This window comes from Falco punctatus, assembly GCF_963210335.1.
Source record: "Falco punctatus genome assembly, chromosome: 1".
Lineage (NCBI taxonomy): Eukaryota > Metazoa > Chordata > Aves > Falconiformes > Falconidae > Falco > Falco punctatus.
In genome coordinates this window covers 108,725,069-108,749,843 of record NC_137580.1, presented here as the reverse complement: position 1 = coordinate 108,749,843, position 24,775 = coordinate 108,725,069, and the positions used below count along the sequence as shown (strand labels likewise).

At 43.4% G+C, this 24,775-nt stretch overlaps 2 protein-coding genes across 2 annotated transcripts; one reads left to right on the top strand and one right to left on the bottom strand.

The window, feature by feature from the left end:
- Nucleotides 1-78: 78 nt before the first annotated feature.
- Nucleotides 79-24,307, bottom strand: ITGAE (integrin subunit alpha E; the record flags this gene model as incomplete). The annotated part of the gene is given in 25 exon segments (XM_080399605.1): nucleotides 79-990; nucleotides 5,152-5,259; nucleotides 5,865-5,942; nucleotides 7,653-10,099; nucleotides 10,343-10,372; nucleotides 10,376-10,463; nucleotides 11,240-11,370; nucleotides 11,782-12,003; nucleotides 12,911-12,952; nucleotides 12,956-13,051; nucleotides 13,557-13,620; nucleotides 13,622-13,683; nucleotides 14,288-14,335; nucleotides 14,819-14,827; nucleotides 14,831-14,879; nucleotides 14,881-14,967; nucleotides 15,593-15,762; nucleotides 16,407-16,528; nucleotides 16,886-17,027; nucleotides 17,659-17,752; nucleotides 17,754-17,761; nucleotides 18,298-18,363; nucleotides 19,425-19,527; nucleotides 20,510-20,624; nucleotides 24,106-24,307. Coding segments are annotated over 22 exon segments (2,196 nt in total), but the record flags the coding sequence as incomplete, so codon positions are not given.
- HASPIN (histone H3 associated protein kinase) lies at nucleotides 2,034-5,154 on the top strand (the record flags this gene model as incomplete). Its single annotated transcript, XM_080383150.1, has 1 exon — nucleotides 2,034-5,154. The coding sequence occupies one exon, from the start codon at nucleotides 2,034-2,036 to the stop codon at nucleotides 4,518-4,520; it is 2,487 nt and encodes an 828-aa protein (XP_080239276.1). The 3' UTR covers nucleotides 4,521-5,154.
- Nucleotides 24,308-24,775: the final 468 nt, after the last annotated feature.

Genomic DNA, 24,775 nt, shown 5'->3' with positions numbered 1-24,775 from the left:
TGGAAGATTTCCTTCAGTGTGCATTTGAAAATACCACTTTCATATTAAAAGAAATCTTAAAAAAATCATAAAAACATCTACCAAAAAGATTTCTGTTTTATTATGTGTGCATTAATGATACCCATTTTCCCAAGGAGCAGAATAATGAAGTCCACCAACACAGCTTCCTACAACAGGCAAAGCATCAAACAATCTTGCAGGAAGACAAGAGTAAACTGGAACAGAATCAAAACCAACTTTGCATATGCTAAAGCCCAGCTATTTCTTCTTGTTTAGCTTTTAGCTGAGAAAACAATCTAGCTTGAGCTAGTGTTCAACCTTTGAACTACGTTAGACGCACCACCAACCTATCTGTGCAGGTACTTTCAAATACGGTACAAATATTTTTTTTTCATTGCATGCCCAGTCAAAGGAGTTATAAATTTAATGAGTCTTCTTTACAAGTTTACAGTGATTGCAGTAATCATCAGTGACTATCTTTCAGGCTAAGGAAAAGCATGTTTTCACTAGGGAAAGAGAAGGAATATTGTGAGAGGACAGGAAGCCTCTGTGTTAGCCTCAAGTGCCAGATACACAGTTCAATACAGAACTCTAAAAACTCTTCTGATATGCAGTAGCAAATATCCTCCCTTGGTTTTTACCCTCTAGACAAAAACCTGGCTTCACTAAATTCAATAGCAGAACAGATATTTGCTTCAAAAGGTCCAGAATTTAACTCTGGGAACTTGACTGGTTCTCTAGATTCAGCAAAACCTTCTGGATTTCTCCCTTGTTCCTGCCCCAAGTGAAGGACCAAGCTGCCCACACAATGCTCTCGTACCTCAGCATTGGATTCTCTTCTTTCAGGGCCAGGCACAGTTCCTTGGTGAAGGCGATTTTTCCAGTTGTTGGAGGAAAATGGCAGATCAGTGCTACTGTAGGCTGTACACCTCAGCTTTGTCCCCTGTATAGCCCCAGACCAGGACTGCAAGTGCGGTCAGTAAATAGATGCTGGACAATGAAAGTTTAATATTAGTAAGACTGTACCTGACAGTTCAAAGAAGTTTCTAAGAACAGAAGACCCTAACCTCTAGGAGGCTGAGACAGTGGAGATTGTCTATTGTGATTACTCAGAACTGAGATGTGCAGAACCTGAAGCAATCATCCTTGAAAGAAAAAGTAAAATGGCAAAGTGGTCAAGATATAGAACAACTTGTGAAACCGACTGTCAAGATAATGACTAATAAAAGACTTGTTTGAAACCAATAGATTAGGTAATGCTTTGTAGAGACTATAAATGTAGAGCTAAAAATCCTGTAACCTTGTCACTCTCTGTGGAGGTGACCCAACGCTGCTGTACCGATTAAAACTGCAAACCTAGAGTAACCCACAAGAGTTTGAGTCTCTTCTTTTACATCAGTGACCAGCAGAGCAGTTCTACTTTTTAAGAACTATGGTAAAAGAAACACAAGGAATGCAACATCCATTGCTTTTCATGGAAAAAAAAAGGCTGCAACAGTGCCTTGTGTGTACGACCTTACAGGTTAACTGTTGCTGATAAGAAGACGAATGCTGGCAGCGCTCCAAGTATCAGGTCAGTTTCTGGAGGGAGGAAGAGGGTGGGGCTCCCGTGAGGGGCTCTGCCCTGGGGGTCAGCAAACGGCCCCGCGGGTAGGAAAGCGGCATCTGGGCTGCGCTGCCGGGGACACCGCCAGGGCCGGCAGCGGCTTGGAGCGAACGAAGGCAGCGCAGCGCCACCCTCCGCGCACACGCGGTGCGAGCGGCTCGAAGGCGGCCCCGCTGCCACGGCGGCGGTACCACGGCGGCGGTGCCTGCCAGCTCGGCCGGAGCCCCGCAGGGCAATGGGGCATGGGTGCCCGGCCAGCACGCGGGTCCGCGGGTTCACGCCGGCACCGGCGGTAGACCCCTCGGGGCCGGGGCCGGGGCGGGGCCGCGCCCTCCTCTCGTGCCGCCCTGTCCGGCTCTCGCGAGACATCGTTTGAAAAGGCGGCGGGCAGCCGTTACCAGCCTGGCCCGATCCAGCCGCCGCCGCGATGCCGCTCCAGCCGCGCCTGCTGCGCACCTACTCGCGGCGCGGGCGCCTCCGCCTGCTGCCGCTGCCCGAGCGGTGGCTCTCGCCGCTTCAGGACCGCAAGGACATCTTCGGTTCCATCTCGGCCGACTCCAGCGCCGCCTCGGCCGACTCCGGCGCCGTCTCCAGCGCCGTCTCCAGCGCCGTCTCCGCCCACTCGGACGACCCCGACTTCTTGGTGCCCGGCAAATGCTCCCGACAGCCGCGGGGTAAGCGTCCCGCCCGGCCCTGGCGCCTGCGGACGCGCGGCGGCGGCGCGGTGGCGGAGGAGGAGGAGGAGAAGGAGAACCGGCTGGGGGGGCTGCCCGCGCCCGCCCGCTCGCCGTCCTCCTCCCCGTCCCCGTCCCGCTCCCCGTGCGGCGCCGCCCGCCGCCGCCAGGGGCCGCCCTGCGGGGCGCGGCGCCCCCTGCTGTGCAGCACCCCGCAGTGGCCGCGCTGCCGCGCCCGGCCCCGCTCCCCCAGCCCGCTGGGCACCACCCCGCGGGGCGGCCCGGGGCTCTGCTCCCCGCCGCCCTGGCAGCGGCCCGCCTCGCCCGAGTCATCCCGGGAAGAGTGGGAGCAGCTCCCGGCCGTGCCCAGCGTGGACGGCCTGGGGCGGGGCGGGGAGCCGCTCCCGCCGCTGGGGTCCGGCGAGGCCCTAAGGGTGCTGGCACAGGGGCCCTGCCCGGGGCCGAACCCCCCGAAACCCGCCGCCAGCCAGCCGCGGGGCGCTGCGCCGGGGGCCGGGGGCTCTGGCCCGCCGCCCTGCCCTCACCTGCGGGGGGTCTCGGGGGAAGGGAGCCCGTGCTGCCACGGAAAAAAGCCTGTGCGGACCCCGCTGACACCAGTGGTGGTCTTGGACCCTCAAGAAGTGTTGGTGTGGCTGGCAAACGTGAAACATGCCAGAGAGGCAAACGCCCAACCTGCCTGCCAGCAGCCGGGGTCCCCTTTGGGCTGCCAAGGGGTCTCGGCGAACAAATGTAAAAGCACCAAAGCTGTTCCTGGGGAGGGCAGTTCCTGCAAGAGAGCCTGCATCAGTGGCTTCAGTACCAGCCGCTGGGGGAAGCTCATGAGGCCCCAGCCAAAGAGGCACAAAACCAAGAGGCAGCCACCACCGAACTACTTTTTCAGACGACAGATGAGACAAAAAGGAATGAAGAAGGGTGCTCTGGAGCTGTCCGCAGATGTAAGAGACTATGACTGTTCGCTCCTCAATAGCTCCCATTCCTGGGGTAGAGTGCAAGCATCTCTGTCCTTCCACAAGAAGAAGAAAGTTACCACAAATGAGAGTTCCTGCCACAGCATCCTTTGTACCCCTCCTGTGAAATCCCAGGTTTCCGGCCACCAAGCAGTCCTATCTGCTGGCATGCCTCAGTGCTGCACTTGGTCTTCCATGAGCCTCCTAGCTCCCAGGTATTCCTGTTCTGTCCTGGAGCCAATGCTTACGGATGCAGAGAAGGTGTTCAGGGAATGCCGCCAGGAGGGGCCTATTGCTTTTGAGGAATGCATTCCTTTAGATAAGATGAAAGGCTGCAAGAAAATTGGAGAAGGTGTGTTCGGAGAGGTTTTCCAGATTGACAGTGAGAGGGGACCTGTGGCCTTAAAAATAATTCCCATTGAGGGGACTGGAAAAGTAAATGGCGAAGCTCAAAAGAGCTTTGGAGAGATTCTGCCCGAGATAATAATTTCAAAAGAACTCAGTCTTTTGTCTGAGGAGTCTGCGAATAGGACTGTGGGGTTCATCAGCCTGTACTCTGTGCACTGCGTTCAAGGGGCCTATCCTAAGTATCTCCTGGAAGCCTGGGACAAATACCACCAAGTAACGGGCTCAGAAAATGATCGGCCAGACATTTTTGGGGATAAGCAGCTCTTCATGGTTCTGGAGTTCGAATTTGGAGGCAGTGACTTGGAGAATATGAGAAACCACTTCAGTTCAGTGGCATCGGCAAAAAGCATTTTGCACCAGGTCACTGCTTCCCTGGCTGTGGCAGAACAAGAACTGCACTTTGAGCACAGAGACTTGCACTGGGGGAATGTGTTGGTGAAGAAAACGGACGTAAAAGAGATTACTTATGTGTTGAATGGGACAACGCACACGATCCCCACAGCAAGGATTCATGTCAACATCATAGATTACACCTTGTCTCGGCTGGAGAAGGATGGCTTAACTGTGTTTTGTGACCTTTCCACTGATGAAGCATTGTTTCAAGGCACAGGGGACTACCAGTTTGATATCTATAGGCAAATGAAAGTGGAGAACTCTGGCTGCTGGACTGACTATCATCCACACAGCAACGTCCTCTGGTTGCACTACTTGTCAGTTAAACTTTTGAATGACATGAGATACAAGAAAAAGGAATCAACTCCTGCCATGAGGAAAATAAAGCAGCAGCTTGTTAAGTTCCACAAAGAAGTACTGACCTTCGCATCTGCCAGTGAAGTTTTACAGAACAGCAGCCTCTTCCAGTGACCGAGGCAGTGCAATGTTTCCAAGAACTAAGTACTGATACTGTTTTTAGCGTATGATCTTTTTAAATGTTGGTATGATGAAGTGGTGTTATGATTGGTTAGCACTGTGTATAACATGATACCAAAAATGTCTAAACAAAAAAAAAAAAAATCCAAAAAACAAACCCCAGAAAAGTCATCTGCTTTTTTTCAGGGGGTGGCGGGGGGCAGGGGGAGAAAACAGAGTTGAATGTTTGAGAAGGGGGAAAAAGATTTCTTCAAGCTCAATTAAATGTTTTGAATTCCACAGATATTTTATTAACTTAAATTATTAAATGTTCTTTTTTTACTATATTGTTTTTCTTGAAGAACTTTTTTAAAAGAAAAAAGCCCCACAATTCTGGACAGTAAGGACAAAGGTAAATATTGTTAAACCACCCAGCTGGGGACCGAGAAGGGGGGGAAAACCCACCTTTTGACTTAGTTTTAAAACTGAATTTTTGTTTGGCAAAATTTGTTCCTGGAATGAAGCTACAAATTAGAAATAGGAAAAGTTTCTGCTGTTAAATGCTAATCTGCAATATTATGTTTCTTTGTCTCTTAAGGACCAGTGAAGAGTTATTTGATTATGCAAAAAATATAAGAAAAAGTACCTGTGTTCCTGATGCATTTTTGACTGTTCTCATGTTGTGACCTTGGATACTGATAGGAATCCAAATCTGTAACTTGATGGTAGCATTAAAGCAATTTTCTTCATGCATCTGCAGAAGAAAATGCACAAGATAATAAGTGTTCTTTAGTCCTGATTGTAGACGGGTCAGGTGACCTAAATTTGAAGCTATACTTATATTAAACCTGAATTCTTTGTTTTCAGGAAGTCCTTTGCTATCATTCACATACGTTAAAGAAACTGGTTTAAAGAGAACAACAAATCAAACTTAGTGAAAAGTGAATTAGATAATTCAAAATTACTACACCCAGTGACCCAGATGCATTAAGTAATTAAGAGGTAGCATCATCAGATTTGTTTTAACTGGAATGCTGTCTATGCAGTCTGTCTATATATGTGTGTATATATGCAGTCTTAGCAATTAGATGCATCTTTAAACTATCTTGAAGTCTACTTTTTACAAGCTAAGCAGCTAGAGACCCTAGGTACCCCTCTGCCTACGATATGATTTTATTGTTCCATCTTCTAGAGTCTTTACTTGTGCTGCCTAGTAGCACAGAAAGTGACTTGACAATCAGCAGTGCTTGAAATTATTTAGATGGAAATTGAGAAGATGCTTGGTAAGATTCCAATATAATCTTTTTCCCTCTAATGGACTCAAGTAATGCAATATAATTTAATATTCTTAAAAATTACTTGGTAAGGACTGCAGTGAATGCATCTCTGACATCAAGGATGTGTTCTTCAGTCAGGATGGCGGTATTTTTATTTATGCTTTAAAAAAAAAAATGGACGAAACCACATTATTATCTGCCTGCCTTGGTCCTCTATTTCTATGGTTTGAGAACTAATATTGGCTGTACAAGAGGGGTGGAAACAGAGTGGTGGTAATTAATGAAAGGAGAGGTGCCAGCCCACTTGGTGACATGGTACACTGGTGTTGGAGTAGCCCTTTATTACTACAGGCCTTGAAAGCTGCCATTGCCTTGAAAAGTTTCCCCACAAACCAATGCTAATTTGTGAATATGCAGTATTGCTTTCATTAATCAAAACTCAAAGCTTCTACCCCCCACAAAAGTGGACATTAAATTCATATAGAAACCTTTGATTAAACTGTGCTTGCAAGGAAGTGTAGCTGCCAGAGATGAGTTCTCATCTCTTTTTTTTAAGATGCTCTCTGTTCAAAAAAAAAAAATGCTGTGTACCAATCAGTCCCATGAATTCTAATGGGAGGAAGGTGACAAGAAAAGAATCTGAATGGTAACTTCCTCCCATTAGAAAGCCCCTAATCAAGAAAAATGCCCCGAACATGTTGTCATTCCCATCATTTCAAGTGAAAGCTTTACTCGGAAGAGAACTGGATTATATATTTTAATCATCTGTTCTCTCTGCTAAGGAAGGATGCCAGAACCCAGTTTGCCATTTCAGAAAACACAAGCTTTTAAATAGGTACTACACTTAAATTAGGACCTTACAGGATGCTCCATCTTTTACTGAAATAATGAAGTATTAGCAAAGCTAAAATTATCGTAAGGGAAGGAAAGATTTTTTCACATGGATCCAAATGCTTTAGAAGGTTGAGAAGAACAAGTATAGTTTTATGTAACCAGTGACTGATAAATAGTACGGACACAAAGTAGGAATTCTGATATTTCCTTTCTAGTTCATAGTGCGTTTTGTGGTGATAACAGCAGTATTCACTTGGTGATACTAATGGTGGTTACAAACTTATTTTGGAATATGCTTTCATCTAATTGCCAAATCACTGAAAATTTTGCCTGTTTTGAGGGAAGAGAAAGACATAGTAAAGTATCGATTACCCTGTAAATACTCTTTAACAAACCAGGGTACTGTTAAAACATGATGGGTAATGTATTTTCTGCTCATTGTTCCTTTCTGGAGAAATTAGACATTAAGTGCTGGAATATGAAAATTATCTCTTGCCTTGGGGAAAATGCATGCCAGCCATTAAGCTGAATTAGAAAGAATAGCGACTCTGCCTTGATTGTAGAGATAGAGGATGCAAAGTATACTACTCAAAGTATCATTTAGAGATTGGGAAAAAGTGAAAATAAGGACCTCTCCTTACAGTTGTCTTTTTGAATACTGGATGCTGAATTCTGCAGTTGCAGGGTAAGTGCAAAAATTAATGGTATTGGTTGGCCACAGTGAATAGCAGGAGAGGATAGCTGCCAACAGAACAGGAATGCTCTTTAATGTTGAGTAAAAACAGACTGGGAAATTCAACTCTGTCTGTCTCTGCTCCCATAAAATGAATTAGGTACAAATAGCCCAATAAAAGCCTGGGAGTCTTAAATCAGATAAATCCAATATTCAGGCTCTAGTTTTAACAACTGAAATGCTCCTTTCCTTCCCTGGCCCTTACTTCCAAGATTTATTTAGGTAGTAAATTAATAGGAGCCTGCACTGGGTTTTCTTTCAGCAGTCAGCTGCTAGCTGTGAAAAGCTGTTCTACAATCTTGCCTCACTGGTCACCTTCTTAAAATGTAGGGCTTTAGGATAGTTCAAGACCATAGTTGTCACGTATGTGTCATCTCCACTGTTCATCAGTGAAACACTCATGGTCACTTCTTCAGTGTGGCCCACCACCAGTTCCTTTCTAGAACCAGACAGAAAAATGAGATGGGTGAGATGTTACTTCTGAGGGCTGTTATTTACTGAGAGGCCTGAAGCGTTCTGGTAATCATTCCCTCCAAATGCTTTCACACACAGGATAATGCAATAGCCCAATTAATTATTCAATATTCTTCAGGGTGTGTAGGAAAATGCTGCTTAATATCAAAGGCAGTCATCTCCAAACTTTATGTAACATTTTATCATTTCTGTTTTACATCAAGATAGACTTTAAACATTGTTCTGTTTGATTAGCTTTTCAGTGACTCTCCAGGGTAAATTTTTACAATGAAGTGATGCCTACAGTTTTATCTAAGGCTATGCAAACTGAGCAAGCCTTTGCTGTAGTGCTGTGCTGTGCATCAGCCCAAAACAAAATCACACGGTCACAATTAAATGCAGAATTATGATTTTAGGATGATTATAGTTGTTTAGACCTTGGTCTTTCCTCTGAGGCTTCCTAGAACAGCCCAGCAATGCCCACGGAGGCATACGGTTACAGCTTGTGTGAATGTTAAGTTATGGAAAGTAATGCAAACAAAAGGATAGCGAATCTCGCCTGAGAATTTGAAGAAAACTTCTTATACACAAAGATGACATTTCATATGAATGTTAAATCCAAAATCTGGATAATGCAACTACTATGACTCACTGAATCTGACTTGTCAAAGTTAAATGAGCAGTACAGACAGTCCTGTTGTTGCAGTCCTTCTTGTAAGGCAACTGAAAGCAAACACTGATCAAGTCAGATTTTAACAGTCTTCATTTTTTTAAGGCAGCAGATTCAGAATATCTTTACATATATACGTACATTCTCTGAAAACCAACAGTCCTATGACCTCAGTTAAGGAGAAGTTGGAAATAAAAGACCCTCTAGGGCTAAGTCAGTCCTAATTGATTATGATTTTCAATTCAACTCCCAGGAGAAGGTCTATTAGTAATAAGATGAAAAGTCTTCACTGGGGACAAGGTCTTGTTAAAGAAATGCCAGTTGTTTACCCCTAGATTGCCACAGGACCATAATATTAATTTCTTTTCCAGAGATGTTATGTTTTTCTTGAATAAATATGTTCATATACTGTGCCAGCTTATAGGCACACATTTTGTAGAGACAAAGTTACTCCCTTTAGCAATAGTTTTATTCACAAATAAAAATCTACTGTCTGTGCTCAAGTTTCTGGAGAAGTTCAATGATGATTAATAATTAGATGTTGTGTGGGTGCATAAGTACTAGGCAATGCTGACCAATGCTCAAGAATCTCATGAATTATTCTTTGGAAATGAATGTACTATTAACATCATCATCCCTGAGAGTACTGTGTCTATGGTAATTGGTGTTCATTATTACTCAGTGCTAAATGTTGTCCTAACTTCTCTGTCCTATGCTTTATGGACAGCTAATTAAATATTGAATTGTGGCAAAGACTCCTATTAAGCAGCAAAAATCTGCCTTTTTACAGAGCTTTATGGAATTCTTTCAGAAGCTGATTTGGATTTCAGACTAACTGTGAAAAAGATCTGGATTAGCTTGTAGGAATCTTGCTACTAAACTGCAAGAGACAGGAGATTGAACTTAACCTTTGAGCTTATTAGAAGTTTGCAGCCTCCCAAATATTGCTTTGAAACACACAACTACAACTAAAAATATATATACATTGTTTTAATTATTTTTAAAATTACTTTTTTAGAAAGCTGTATAGTTGTTACTATCAAACACACCATTCAAATAATAAGTCTTAATATAAGCTCCAGTGGAACGCTCAATATCTGAAAAACACTTCACAAAACACACAAACCATCTGCTTTCTTCACAGGTAGCATCATAAATCTAAGGTTGGACCTTAGAGATGAGGTTCTCTTAATAAGGGTTGAGTATCTGTTTGGGGAAGACCTGGGCCTAAAGTCTTCCTAGAATATAGCACTGGTCACTAGAAAGGGAGCAGAGGGCAGATGATGACATGCAAAGGGTAAGGAAACCACATCCACATCCTTTATTTTTAGGTTTTACGAGTAAAAGTGTTGCATCCTGGAAAAAAAAAGAAAGCTCTTTGCTAGTGTTTTGTTTTGTTACCAGAAAACGTGTTTGATGGCTGGTATCGATCCAGCACAGGAACAGCAAATGCCATGTTACCATTTTTCTTATAAAGCGCATGTTTAACTCTCAGAAAAACAGTCAAAGTCACATGGCTACAAGCAAAGAGGAACGAGAAGTTGAGAAAATATCTGGGCATTAAAATGTCTTCACACTTGTCATCTCTGTTCCAGCTTCTGTCACCTGGCATATTTAGGAACCTTCTGGTTCAAATGTTTTCTTTGGGCAGCTGTGTTTAACAGCCATCAGTGGACCATAAGCTTGTCAAATGGTTTTTTTGGATCATTTTATATATTTGGCTCCCACGACATCCCCCGGATAATGTGTTCAGTGATTCAGTCACGCATTGTGAAAAACAGTTTCCTTATGTTCGCAAGTTTCTGAGGACAGCATAGGGCTATAGATTTCAAGCTGATCACAATTCCCATTTATTATTTTGTTGAGACACTAGTAAAGCTGAGATTTTATCACAACATAATTATGCTGTAACAATGCTGTTATTTTGGGAAATTGGGATTCTCCCTGGGTTGTATCTTGTGCTGGTGAGAGAGTGGACAACTGGTCTTGAGCTAGTCAGTGAAGAACAGATAAGGAGCAGAATCAAATATAAAAAAATTCTTAACTGAAACATTACAGGAAAAATGTTTTAAGAAAGCCTGGCAGTAAGGATAAGAACTGCTCAGTATTTCCATGGTATTTCACCTGTACCAGGCTGGCCTATTTACAGAAGTTCCAGTTTCTGCTGGGAACATTCAGAACACACAAAATCCCAAGAGTCTGAAGGAACAGACAGCCAAAATACACCAATATGGTTAGAGTTTCAGAATTAAACGTGGTGTTTATGTTTCCATTAGATAAACACATTATCTAGAAGTTCAAATTCTCTCTTTATCTACAGTTTGTTTTCAAATACAAAATGCAGTAATGAAATCAAATCTGTCTGCCATGTCTTAGCCTTTGTGAACTGCATGGGGCACTCAGCTACCAGATGACTGACTGAAAATGAGATATGAGATGTAAAAAAATCATTTTTTTTGTCTGAATGACCTACATTATCGGTGCTGAATTGGAGACATCAAGGTTGCCTTAGACCTAGATCTATGTTAATTAGTTCATGTTCACTATCTCATACTTTTTCAAAACCTTAGCCACACAAAGGCAAAAGCCTTTGCAAATTGAACGAAAGGCTTTACCTTTTATATAATTTCTAGTATTCGGAAAAGGTTTTTTATGTCCCTTTAATGCTGAATTAAAAATAGAATTATTACACAGATTGGAACACAGATTTTATATTTGTCTTTGAAGCATTTCCCCAGCTCACTAAAAAATAGCACTTATTACCTACCAGAGCATGATCATGTTCTCCAGTGATCTTACTGTAATATCTTGGAGACGATCGTTAGTCAAATCAAAGCCATCATCAATGGATTGTCCAAAATACTGGTGTCCTGAAGAAATTTCAGAGGCTTTTACTCTCTAAAAAAGGGGGGAACATTAACAAATGTAAGTCAGGATCTCTCTCCTGTCCTTGGGAGAATACACTTCTTTTCATGAGGTTGCCGTGAGGATAATTTTGTAACACTCCTGAGATGCCAAATACTGACTTAATTTCCTGCAATAGCCAGGCAGGCTTGAAAAAGGCTACGCTGTTCTATAGGCAGCACCCAAATCCAGCTTTTTTGCCTAAGCAGACAGGTGAATGGTTACAGTTAGAAGCAGCCCTGCTGCAGAAACCCATGGAGTCACATAAACCATCTGACATCTGCAAATTTCTCACCCATCAACGTAAATGAAATGTGGAAGTCCTCCCTCCCAGCCTCTTGCTATAAAAATACAAGCTTTTCCCTCTCAAGGTGTACTGGAGCGAATTCCCAACAAGACACATACTTGAGAAAAAGAGCTCTTGATCTGGTCTTTATCACCATTAAAGATGTAAATGTTGCCAAAAAAGGAACTGTTTGAAAACTGATCTTTGAAGGGGTCTCCTACTGCAATATCCTCATATCCATCCCTATTGATGTCTCCAATACTGGCCACAGTAAACCCAATCCTTGCAAAAGGAGAGGTCACCTGCACATTTAAGTGTCCTTTCAAGGTGAACGAACCAGTTGGAAAAACAACCAAGAAGGAAATCCATTTACAGCAAATGTAGCATGAGCAGCTCTTACATTAATGGGGAAAAAAATAATCTCAGTGCACACTTATAATGCTTAAAGGTGAACAAGAAAGCCCTAAACAATAAGAAGTTCAAGATAACCAGCTGACTCTTGGAACAAGCGCTTAATCCTTTTGCACTGAGAGCATGCAAATTCTCACCCAGAAGCAGCGTTTCTGGACAGCCCTGTGCAAGCGGACACATTGAAGCACTGTCTTTTCTTAAATCTAGCAGATGGAGTCGATCCCCAGCTTGTTTCTCCACAGAAGCCATCCCATCTCCCCCACCCTATCACAGAAGTAAGCCACAAGAGGGTGCACATTATTTGAATTCTAACAGGCGCGCGGACTGTTGTTTTCTGCTTTCACCATCCTGTACGTGCCCTGAGCAAATTTTAGCAGTGCACCGGAGAGGGGCTTCTCCTGATGCAATTAACTTATACCCTGTATATTGTGTAGCAGATCCTGTAGCTTGGCCCACAAAACATTTTGTTTTCTACAAGTCCCGAGAAGCAAAGTTTTAGCAGCTACCCACGTACATGTTTATTGCAAGCACTGTAAAGAACACTGCTTGGCAGGGCAAGGTCTGCACCAACAAATTGCCTATGTACAGGTAAAAGTCATGATTTTATCCCACTGTGATAAGAGTATACCTTAGGCAGACAATGCTTGTATTTCTTTAGTTACTTCTCTTTTATATTCTAATGAATAAGACAGGGCTGCTGGCTTCAGCCTGCGGTCCTCTGCCATACAGGGAGAGCACATACAGTGAGAGCACGAAGGAGGAATGTTTTATTTGTCATTGCTTAGGCATGGTTGGAAAATCCCCAACATGGAGTGTTTACGCTACCAGTGTTTTTACCTCTGTCTCCAGGCGATAGACGTAAACCCTTCCTTCTTCCCCTCAAATGTGATAAAATGGAGCTCTGGCAAGGAGCAGATCTGTTACCCCATCATGGTTCACATCAAATGGGCAGAGCTCAGATCCATAATAAGATCCAACCTGCGCTCCAGAAAAAGACAAGAACTCTTTCACTGGAATTCTCTATATATAGCTTTGTAGAATTAATGGCCTTTGCAGCAGTAAGGCAATTTTTAGAACAAAACATCACATATCTACTTATATGTGGATCATTTCCTATTATTTATTTTATTACAGCCATCCTCAGGGACAGATCCTGTAACCAGTTTAGCAGTAACAAAATCATTATTCAACAATTTGACAGAGGAAAAAGAGTACCACAGTTGATGACCTCTTTCCCCATGAACCATGAGAACGGAACATAAATATAGTACACCCTGTTTAGCTAATTTTTTTTCCACCTTTTTCCAAAGTTAATGATTCCTCTGATGTTCCCAAAGCATTATGGAGTGAACAAAGACTGTGTAATCCACATCTGGCTAAATCCAAGAGTGTCTGGAGAAGAAAGCACAGCCACTGTTGGAGCAAGCAAGATGCGTGCAGCCCACCTGATGCCCACTGACCTCGCTGCCCTTGGGCGCAGTACCTGTTCTCCTTGCAGGGTTTGTTTTAAACAGCCGTCCTGAAACGCCAACACCTTCCCTCTCATGATGCTGCGGAGCTCCAGCCACGTACAAGGGTCCATATTCTGTGTGTACCACTGCCACACTACCCTGGTGCATCCACACAAGAGGCAAAAACAGCATATACTATCAGTACCATACTCTATGCCTGAAGGAAAAAGCCCGCAGGGTGTGGTCTGAGACACAGACCTACATATTCAGCGAGATCCAAGAGTTTACACCATGTCTAGTTATTGTGGCCCATCGTTTTGATTACAGAACATATCCTAAAAATATTGATTAGGAAATAGCAGGTAACTTTTCTGAGAAAAGCCAGCAAATCTGGGGTTCTCTTCTCTTAGCAGCTTGTAGGGTAACTGAATAAATTACTGCTCTGAAAAATACACTTGAACTCTCGATGACTTTTCTTAGCATTTGTCACAGCTCCTGAGTGATTATCCAACATACATACTTTTTTCTTTTTAGTTATTATGTCTGCAGGCTGGAAGGTTTACAACTCTTCACAGAACTGAAGAAAACACTATGTTTAGAAAGCAAAAAGAGATCTGTTACAGGGCTTCTGGAACACGGAAGTAATGGAAGAAGGATTATTTTGATCCAAACAGTCCACAGCACCTCATATTACCTGGTAAGACTTTATGGCCAAACTGTCAAAATCTTCATATGTGAACAGTGCAAACTAGTCACTTCTAACCTTCTGCAGCTCTTCTGGGACCCACTGGTTGCTTATGAACCCTCCAGTCTAGGGAGAAAAGCCATCAGACAAGGGAGACTGAGCAGATTTCATACACAGGCCAAAACCCAACAAATTCCCAAATTGCCATTAAAAAGTTGAAAGCTCTGAAAAGGAAGGGAGTTTTCTGAAAGCTTGGTAAAGCAACCCTGATCCTAGATTCCCATAGAAAGCTCTTATTTGCAAAGCAAAAAATCATGAAAGTTCTAGAACTACAAGACATATATGAATTAAGCATCTTTGTTTCTAGGATATATTCCTTAACCTTCTTCAAAATAAACTCTCTGGCATTAAGAAGATGGAGGCCTGAGTGAATCAAAGGAGCCAGGGCATCTCAGATTGGACATCCTGCAAGACTAATGCATAACTCCTTTATTCTTCCACCCATTGCTAAAGCATAAGAGCAGACACATGGGATGGATGGAAACATCACTGCCCTATATATGTGCTTTTATGCAAAAAAGTGTGGCTTTGATGATGCTTCCCACTCACCCCAGGTGCTCAGAGTTCAACCATAGGGATTTCCAGGGAATTAATCACATTTCTCCATCTGGTTTTCCAGAAACACTTGCGCAGATGCCTTTACAATGATTATCTTGTCATCAGACTGGCTGGAGTCATGGCTTTCAAAGACTTTATCCCTGTGGAACAGAAGCCCAGAGGTATTTCATGGGACAAGCCATGTCTGCAGAGCTAGAAATGTCAGTGGCAGTGGCAGGGTGCTCATATTCATTTAGCTCTCAGCCCACAAGAGTACAGATGTGCAAGGCAAACGTGCAGAAGGATTTATGCTTTCCAGGGACACTGGCTGTCCACAACAGGTAGCTCTGACTTCATGAGCACTTTCACAAGTAGCATATGTGGCATTTTTACAGTGCAGGTCAGTATTGTTAAGAGTCATGCTACTGCGAAGAAAATGGAGCTGAGAGGGAAAGCATGACTCCCAGAGATGCAGCAGGTCAGTGAAAAAGATGGCAAAGGCCTGGGGTCTACAAATGAACACATGCTTAAAGCAAGACTCAAGTGACTGAGTTTTCATTCTGAAGCCAGGAAGGATTTCACACTTTGCCTCTTGCCAGTTTCTCCTTGCAGACCTGATGGTCCCCCAGACTCATTCACAGGCCTCAGCTGGCAGAGCCTGTCACTAAGAGAAGCTTTGGAAAAGTGAGGGCTTTGAGACTGTGAGACAAGAGTAGAGAGGAGGTGCAGAAGTCTGGATTGATGCACATGAAACAAAAGGAATCACTTAAGTGTTCCTGGAGTTACTCGAAATACATGAACTCACAATACACGTGCAGTGTGGCTGCGATGTCAGTCTGAGAGCTCTGCTGCTTGATGTTTCGGACTTCGAAGAAACCAGTTGGTGTGTTGCAGCTTTCTTGCAGGCTCAGCTCAGTTTGGATCCGTGCTCCATATTGCACCACAGCAAACGTGATCTGGAGAAAGCAGACAGCAAAGCCAGAGCTGGTTAGAGAAGATCTAAGGCAGGATCCCCAAGTCCCTCAAAGCGCCAAGTTTAGTCCCAAGTTTTATTGCACAAACACAGAAAGCATATATTGCAAATGAAAGGTATATCAATTGTCTTTACCCCCCTGTCTCCATCACACATTTGTATTCTGGTGATCCCTTCTGGATCAGCTCCAGGAACTGACTTCATTTTCTTTGGCTCAAGACAACAATTTCTCTGTCTGAAGTTCCTGTATTTATCTATCTAGCTGGATCTTTTGTGATGACATGGCTCAGCCTCATTTTGTCCCCAGATTTATTTAAATCATTTAAAGTAATGGCTTATAAGCCCCATTTCTTATTTTTGTGTGTATTTTTCAAGATGCCTTGAAAGATTTGCCTGGTAAAATACCTAAGTGTGCTGCTGGCATGAAAACCCACTCCTAGCTTTTCCACTTCCCTCTTCAGCTACTCCTCCTTCTTGGCTCACTAACATCTAATTCTTGCATTAGAGTATGTAGAATTATTACCAGCATCACTGTGAAGTTTAAAAAACCAGTAATTATGTGAACCAGGAGACTCTCCGTTCTTCATTAGAGCTCTGATCCATCCTGCCTATCAGATTACGACACACCTTTGAGCATTTCTGCCACATTGACTTCATCAGGTTGAGGGCAGAGGTCTTGGCATTTTGGAAATCATCTGGCTTGGTGTTCTCTGATCCACCCAGAATGACAGCAAACTCTGTTCCCAGTTCTGTCAATGCAGTTAAACACAAAAGGACATCTGAAGGGAAACCCAAACAGTCTAACTTTTAGCAAGGGTTCATGAACATTGACATATTATTAAACAACCAAAAATTTGACTACAGCGCCATCCAGCCTTTCCAAAAGCAGGTCTAGCTGGTGATGTGGTCTATGCGGTCTAGTGACAGGTTTTATTTTTAAAAAATGTCAGTTAATATCTGCAACAATGACTGCAATTTACCATTACAAATAACCTTCAAAACTGCAACCTCTTTCCTACCCAGCTATCTCCCACCAGATGAACGCAAGCTGCTTCAGACTCAGCTAATACAGAAGGAAGCAATGCTTGCTCCTGCCCAGCACTTACTTTTGCACACGTGGTTGTTTCCCGTGCTGCTGAAGTGCTCACCACCAGCACTGCTGGTAGTGTCTGTGCTGACAGAGCTGCTGATGTCAGCAATCTTGTCTTTGCTGGTTTTACTTTGAATGCCATTTAACTTGGTCTCAACTAAAGAATTCAAAAAGCAAGAAAAAAACACACTCTACTTTCTAATTTAACACACCTTAAACTCAGGATCTGTTTCTATCCAGGTTCCCAAATTTGAAGAAGGCCTGAGAATCAGACTATTAATAGCAGTTAGACAACTGAAGACAGAACAAGACCATCTAGGGGTCTAATTTAAACTTTTCAGCTTCTTTGCAGTGACAGCAAGAAGCAGAGCAAGGCTAGGCAATCAGACCAGCTCTCTGCTCCCTTGATTAAATGCCCAATAGCTCAGTTAAGTTGGAAGGAACAGCTTTATGTGGCCAGGCACTCTGAAAAATCCTAGTGGATGTTTGTCGCATCCATCCACTAAGAATGTCAATGCTTTTCTAAATTCTGGCTTAAGAGCTGGAGTGTTTGGATGCATAGGATACCACAACAGAAAATCCCTGCTGCTGTGTCCTAATCTTCAAGGCTGAACCTTGTAACCTTGTTGAAATCACTATAATACATGTTAAAATTCAGCTCTAGGTCTCTCCTAGTAGATAATGGACCTTGCTGGTTAGGAACTCAGAAGGCCCCTGCTGCTAGAGCAGAGCCTCGTGCTGTTATTTCTGTCTCTCTGCAAAGGCACAGTACTGGCGTCGTTCCTACACCCACTTGGGGAGGCTGAGGGAAGCTGTGCTGCGCAAGTTGGGGGTGAGCAGAGCACAGACTCCATTCATGTCCTCAGCAGTGGTGAAGGCTCTGCAGGCAAGCCTGGGGGCCGGGGCAGGAAAGGCTGACGAATGACAAGCAAAGCCATAGGCAGAGGATGACTGAAGGTACCACCTGGCAAACATTCAGCATGCCCTGCACAGCACTGAAAGCCTCGAGAGGGTAAAAAAGCACCTACCCTGTCACAGGTTACCCCAGACTCCAGCCCTGAGCTGAGGCAAAGGGAGGTGGGGGGGGCAGCTAACCAGATTGAGGTGTTAGCCTCCAAATTGGTGCCTCTCCGAAGCCTCCTCTGCCAGCCCTCCCTTTTCCTGGGGGTGGGGGTGGCTGCAGTGAAGTACAAGGTCAACTTGGCTGCAGTGAAGTACAAGGTCCACAGCTGATGAGAAGGGCCCTTCTCAGTTTTCCATCCTGGCTGGCAATACACCATCTGGCTTTCCAGCCAGCCAGCATCCAGCTAAGTGCTTTTAGCCTTTGTCCTTCTTTTATGTCTGCTCATTTGCATTTCCCAGCATAAGTACACAGCATTTTAGAAAAATACAGTTGTTCCCACGCCATGAATATTTTCAGTTCCTTACCGGGATCCAATCTGAATTCCTGTCAATAGCTATGCCACCATCCTGCATGTTTTTGGAGCCTTTAATCTTTCTTGAAATTGAATGAATGACTGAATGAACAAAGAAGCAGGAGAACAGATTTGAAATGAATACGGTATTTGTCAGCCTTGGGCAGACAGAATAAACACAGAGAAAGGTTATGACGACTGAGGTCAGCTATATCTGCTCTCCTAGAAGGAGGACTCAGAGTTAATGTTATTGGCAATACAGCAGTAATGAATACATTGGAAACAAAAAACTTTGCCCTGTATTTCAACAGAGTTTAGGTGAAGACTCAGGCTGCAGCAGAAGAGGTCTTGCAGCCTCCTGACACATCACTCCCAACCACTGGGAGAGCCCATGGATTTGCATTTCTCTCTGCCTGTTTAGGAGACTGTTTGGCGGAGTCCCTTGGGAGGCAGCTCTGAAGGACAAAGGAGTCCAGGTTGGACACTCTTCAAGAAGGAAATCTCTTAAGGTGCAAGACTAGGCCATCCTCATGTGCTGAAAGATGAGCCAGCAGGGAAGAAGACCAGCCTGGCTAAACAGAGAGCTGGAACTCAGGGAAAAAAAGGAGTTTGTGACCTGTGGAAGAAGGGGCAGGCAACTAGGACTGCAGGGATGTCATGAGGTTGTGCAGGGAGAAAATCAGAAGAGCCAAAGCCCAGCTAGAACTTAATCTGGCTACTGCCATAAAAGACAATAAAAAATGTTTCTGTAAATATATTCACAACAAAAGGAAGGCTAAGGAGAATCTCCATCCTTTACTGGATGCAGGGGGAATCATCCAATTGGTTGTCAAGGGTTGTCAAGCACTGGAACAGGCTGACCAGGGCAGTGGTTGAGTCACCATCATGGGAGGTATATGAAAGCCATGTAAATGTGGCACTTGGGGACATGGTTTAGTGGTGGGCTTGGCTGTGCTGGGTTAACGGTTGGACATGATGACCTTGAAAGTCTTTTTCAACCTAAACAATTCTATGGTTCTATAATTCTATGAAGTGCTGGTCTATGGGACTTAGCACTGTGCCCAGTTTCATCTGAAACACCCAGCCCCTGCACCCCCTCATGCCTATGGCAAAGCAAGTACTGGGGAGGGGAAGCAGGACTGTACCTCGCAGAGGTACCTCCTGGCACTGGATCTCTTCCTGCAAAACAGTATACTTCCTCGGCCTGCCCAGCCCCATGTCTACTGAGGAAGTAGCCAAAATCCTGTGGAACAAGAAAAAAGGCAGGAAAGAGGGAAGGTGGCACAATCAGGCAGTTCTTTGGCAGTGCAGAGCGCAAAACATTCATCTGTGTGCCAGGGTGGCCACCCATTATTCTGACAATGTCTCTTAATTAACTGGATACCAATGTGGTTTTGAGCTGAATCAGCCACTAAAAAGAAAACACTTATTTTCTCCTACAAATCATCATCCTTCCCATTATCTGGACTATGAATTCAGGAGAGCTATCAAAGATCAAGGAAGAGGTCTGGAAGTGCCCATAAAATGCTGGAGATAAAGGGAGGCCAGAGGTGCAGTGACAAAGCCCAACCACCACACTAGGAAAAGGCAGCATTGCCATATGAAATGGAGATTGTTCTTGAGTCATCCAGTTTCTGCTTTGGGGGTAGGAAAGTGTCTTCACTCTGAAACTTAAAATCTGCCGTCTGCTACACAGTCTGGGCGATCTGCTTGCCATAATATAGGTTATCTCCATAGCAACCACTCATGGTTGGCTTCCGTTCACCAGCCTAGCCATCAATTTCTCTTCCCCTACAGACCCCAGAGTCAGCAGTTTCCAACACTTTATGGTCTTCAGACCAAGCTCACAACATAACTCTTGACAGCTGGTGGGTGCCGTGACTGCTGCAGCCCCAGAAATGATGCAGTATGCTAGGAAGTACTGCAAAAGTCCAGCTTGCTTCTGCCATTTGGTTAAATGGGCAGACGTCCTTTCTGCACAGTGCCATGACTTAGCTGTGGGTGAGGGGAGAACCATTGTGAAGACTCACAGGCTGACAATGTACCCCTGACACCGATGAAGCTCTCACACAGCTCATCAGCCCCTGAGAACCAAGGCCCAATTCTGGGTTCCAGGCAGAGCAATCTGTGCTAATAGTTGTAGAAAGTGAGAAGCTACATGACCTCAGGCCACACCCATTCATAAACCCCTGGGAAGTCTAGGTATGCTTTTCTTTCTTCTGTTCCTTATTGTGTTCCCATCTGAGTGCTGAAGAACCATGGGCCACAACAAAGAGGCTATGTGTGGTGCCATCCACATCTTGCCAGTGTTGATATTAAAGATCGACAAGGACTCAACCACTGAAAACAAAAAGTGCAGACTGTGATCTGTAGAGTCATAGTTAACAGGCTCTTGAGCCAGCTGTCTCTGAACCCTGCCCACCATGACAGCAGAGGCAGCTGGGGGGGAAGGAGATACCAAGCTATGGAGATTTTGCTGATTTATCTTAACAAAGGATTTTCTTGCCCAGCCTGATGAAAAATAAAGCAATGCAAGTCCTGATGTTCTGTTATGGAAGTCCATCTTGGATATCACAAAATGTTCATACCAGTTGAAGTTCACAAGCCTGCCTTTAGGCAGGGAAGGAGACAAAACTCCAGGGTTTGTGCAAGTGGCCAGCCACTTCAGGGTGGCACCAGTGGATTCACTTCTTGTAAAGTTGATAGTCAACAGACCGGGACACTGCAACCCATTAGATTAAAGAATAAGTAGTTTAGGTAGCAGCAGGGATTGTTCCCCGCAAGAACAGCATTGTCGTAAACCTGGTAAGAAGAGGAGAACATAGATTTTGTGAATGTTAAAAAAAAGCTCAAAGCTTGGCAGTGAGGGAGGAAATTGGTGCCAAATGTAATGGATACTCTGCTGAGGATGCAGCTCTGCTAAACGTCTAATAATGTCTGAAAATAGATCTAAAACTGCCATCAGAAAAAAAACCCTTTTACTCATTATTCACAGAGCTGTAACTGAATTGGCATCCTAGAGGTAACTTCTTTTTTTCATTAATGCTTTTCCTGCTTGCAACGCAGCCCACAAAAAAAGGGGCTGATATTGGTGTTTCGACTGTAGAACTGTGGCAAGTCAACCCTTATTGCTGTTCACACCTCAGCTCTTGATTTCTCTAAGTGTGTTAATGCTTCAGTAAATGCACAGGCTGGGAAGATAAATATACTTGAATCTAAGTGACAGACTGAAAATGTCACAAAGTAGGATGCGTGAAAGGTAAGTAATAGATGCTGTAAATTGAAGCACTGAGCTGTACTGTATCACCAAACTTCTGTCAATCACACAACAACTTTGAAAACTTCACACTAATCTCAGGAACAAGCCCAAGTGACTCTGATCACAAACTCTCTCCCTGTTTGAAACTAGAAGAAAAGTACAACACCTGAATTTTACAAATAACTCCAGCCTATAATCCCATACTATGACTGTAGAAGCTGTAGATTGAGCCTGATTATAAACAGGCAGTCTAGCATTTTTAATATAATCTCTGATGTACTAACAAGAGGTCAGATTCTGTCCTGGTATCCATCTAGAGTCTTTCCTGATTCTGATTTTACTCAGAGCTGAATCTGAGCTTACGCAATCAATTCCATGTAATTTCTTAGACTCACTATGAAAGCCTAAGTGAAAGTAGTAAATTCTGCAATTGGAGCGATGACATGAAATGTGCAAATAGTGTGAGCTTTTAATCTTTGCTTCTGCTTCCTGAGAAGTCCCACACTTGAGGCACACGGCATGCATCCCTTTCAGAGTGTAGGCGGACCATCCTGAACTACCACCTTGCTTTATAAATCCACTCTACCAGCTAAAATCCCCAAATTAACTCAGAGATGCTCCTAGGCATCTATGTATGTCTCCACTGTAAGAGTATCAGCCTAACAATACCACACATTAATACAAAGTCTTCCAGCAAAGTTCCTTTAAAACAAAGCCAGAATTCCAGATATGCTAGAACAAGCTCCCTGGAAAGTGCAACTGCCTTTGAAGTAACGGACAATTTTCAAGCAGGCAACAAAAAAGAAAAAATTATGGCCAGGGAGCTGACCTCACTCTTGTGAATATTCCTGTGCTTGTATGGCATTTGGCTTAGGAACCAGAGCCGCCTCAGCTCAGCACTTTGTTCTGCTGCTGCTGTCCTGCAAAGCTGAGTTCTTTGAACTTTTTGCTCCTGGTTCCCTGCTCACAGGGATTTCCAATGCAGATGATTCAGGGGGTTTTAGCACTTTAGTTATTGAAATGAAGTGCACTGTACCTAAACTAGAAAAAAAAAAGGGTAGGTGTTGCAGATTAGCCAACTATACAGGCAAACAATCTATAGAATTTAGATGCTTGGCACAGTTCTCTTAAATTCATTCGCAGAACGTAACTGAGACCCACCAGGTCAAACAACTACATTTTTCTGCACTGCTGCTTTCATCAAGTAAAATCCACAAATGCAAAAAAAAAAGGGTTGCTAGAGAAGAGCAACAGAAAACATCTGCAGAAGCACATACAGATAGAAGCCTTCACCAATGATTCCAACTTAGTTTTGTATAAGCCAAATCAAAAAACGTCAAGATTTGAAAAAATATCAGTAACTTCTGTGGGCATATCCATTAAGGATTTATATGCTTGCAAAGCTGGGAGTTTCCTAGCATAACAACAAACATGAGAATGAAGATATTCACAGAAATAATACATCATCATACAACATGTAGAAGTCAAACTCAAATAAGGAAAACAGTAGAGCATAGATCTTGATGTTAAATCAAAAATCACAGCAGAGCAAGCTACAGAGAACTTTGATGGGCATCTTATTAAAAGAATAAAATTAATAACATTTTTTTCCCAAACACACTGGAAGTATAAAGCTTGTCAGGAAGTCTGTGAGGCTGACCAGGGCATGAAATGAATACTTAAAGGATAATATTCTTTCCATACAGATGGAGTAGGTATATACAGTACTGAGTCTTTTGAAAAGGGAACCAGACAAACAGAAATTCTATCGTGTAGAATCAAACCAGCATTTATTTGCAGAGTGGCTGGAAGAGGGGCCAGTAATATCCCCAGTGAGGTGGTCCATTGCTTGAGCTAATGGAGTAGCAGTGTAAGGCTGTTACCCTTTCTGGGGTAGCAGGTAAAGACTAATGCATGGCAGAATTGTCCCCACAAGGCTGCAGGACACAATGACATGGATACCAACTGACTCAGGAAATGTTCCTTCTAATTCATATGCTTTACTTTTACACCAGTTTACTCCCAGATAAAGGTCTTCTGATTTTTCTTTTAAAAAATCCTACATGTTCTAGCACTCTTCTTAAGGAGGTCAACAAGCCAAAAACTTGCAGGAATGTATCTCTAAAAGCTCACACTGCTTAATCCAAGGTGTATCTAAAATGATGCTAGAAAGGGAAGAATATAAAAAAATCTCACCTACATTCTACTCTCACCTACTTAACTACAAGCAAACAGGCAAACAAATAAAAAATCAAAGAAGGCCAAACAGGGCTTGTTAGCTTTGTATTTGAGAGTATAATTTCACCTGGCAGCCACTTTTCTCCCACTAAGGATGAACTATAAAACTCTGTCCACCCAAATGTATGAATTTCTCTGAAATAGAAGAAAAATACGTAGTAAACTAAGGACTTCCCATACAAGCCCAAACATCCTGAACTTTCTACAAAAGAATAATTTTATTGGTTCACATTATGGGACCCATCTGAGCCTCCAGAAATTACTTTGTTTCCAAACTAAGACTTTTATTTTCTAATATATGTAAAATAAATATATAAGACTCACTCATTAGGAAGAGTAGATACAAGAGCAATCTCACTGTTCCCAGCTTTAAGGTGAAGGAAGGACTGGAGGTACCAGGCAAAAGCTTCTCTCTTCTGATGATGATTTTCCAGATCTCCAGATCCAGCTTCTCAGATCTTTGCTGAGACAAAGTGACTGTTGTGGACTTCCTAACTGAGGTTTCAAGGTGTACGCTAGTGACATTTCAATAAATCTGCAGAGGCAAAGACCTACTAAAAGGTAAATTTATGTTACTGAAAGGTAATTTTTAGCAGTGTCTCCACTTCTATTCATCCACACCTTTAGTATACCTAGAATGACAGGATCTGTCTGGAAAAGGCACAAGGGTCTGTGTGTTTACTGTCCACTTTGTCCTTTGGTACTTGCTCTGTGGACATGCCACATCACATTGAAATGTGCAGACAGATTGACGAGTGAACTCACAGCAGGGATTTAAGAGAGATGTCAGCTCCCAGATGCCCCTCATGGTAATTTTTTAATACAAGAGGTTCCCCCACCCCAGCCCTCACACACACACGCACACACAGCACTTGGTGTTCCCTTTTTATTTTGTATATTATTGATGTCAGAAACATTGACATTTTATGGCAGGATGCCCAGGGTTATGTCAAGCGATTCTGCATGTCTCTTCTCTCCTCTATCAACAATTCTT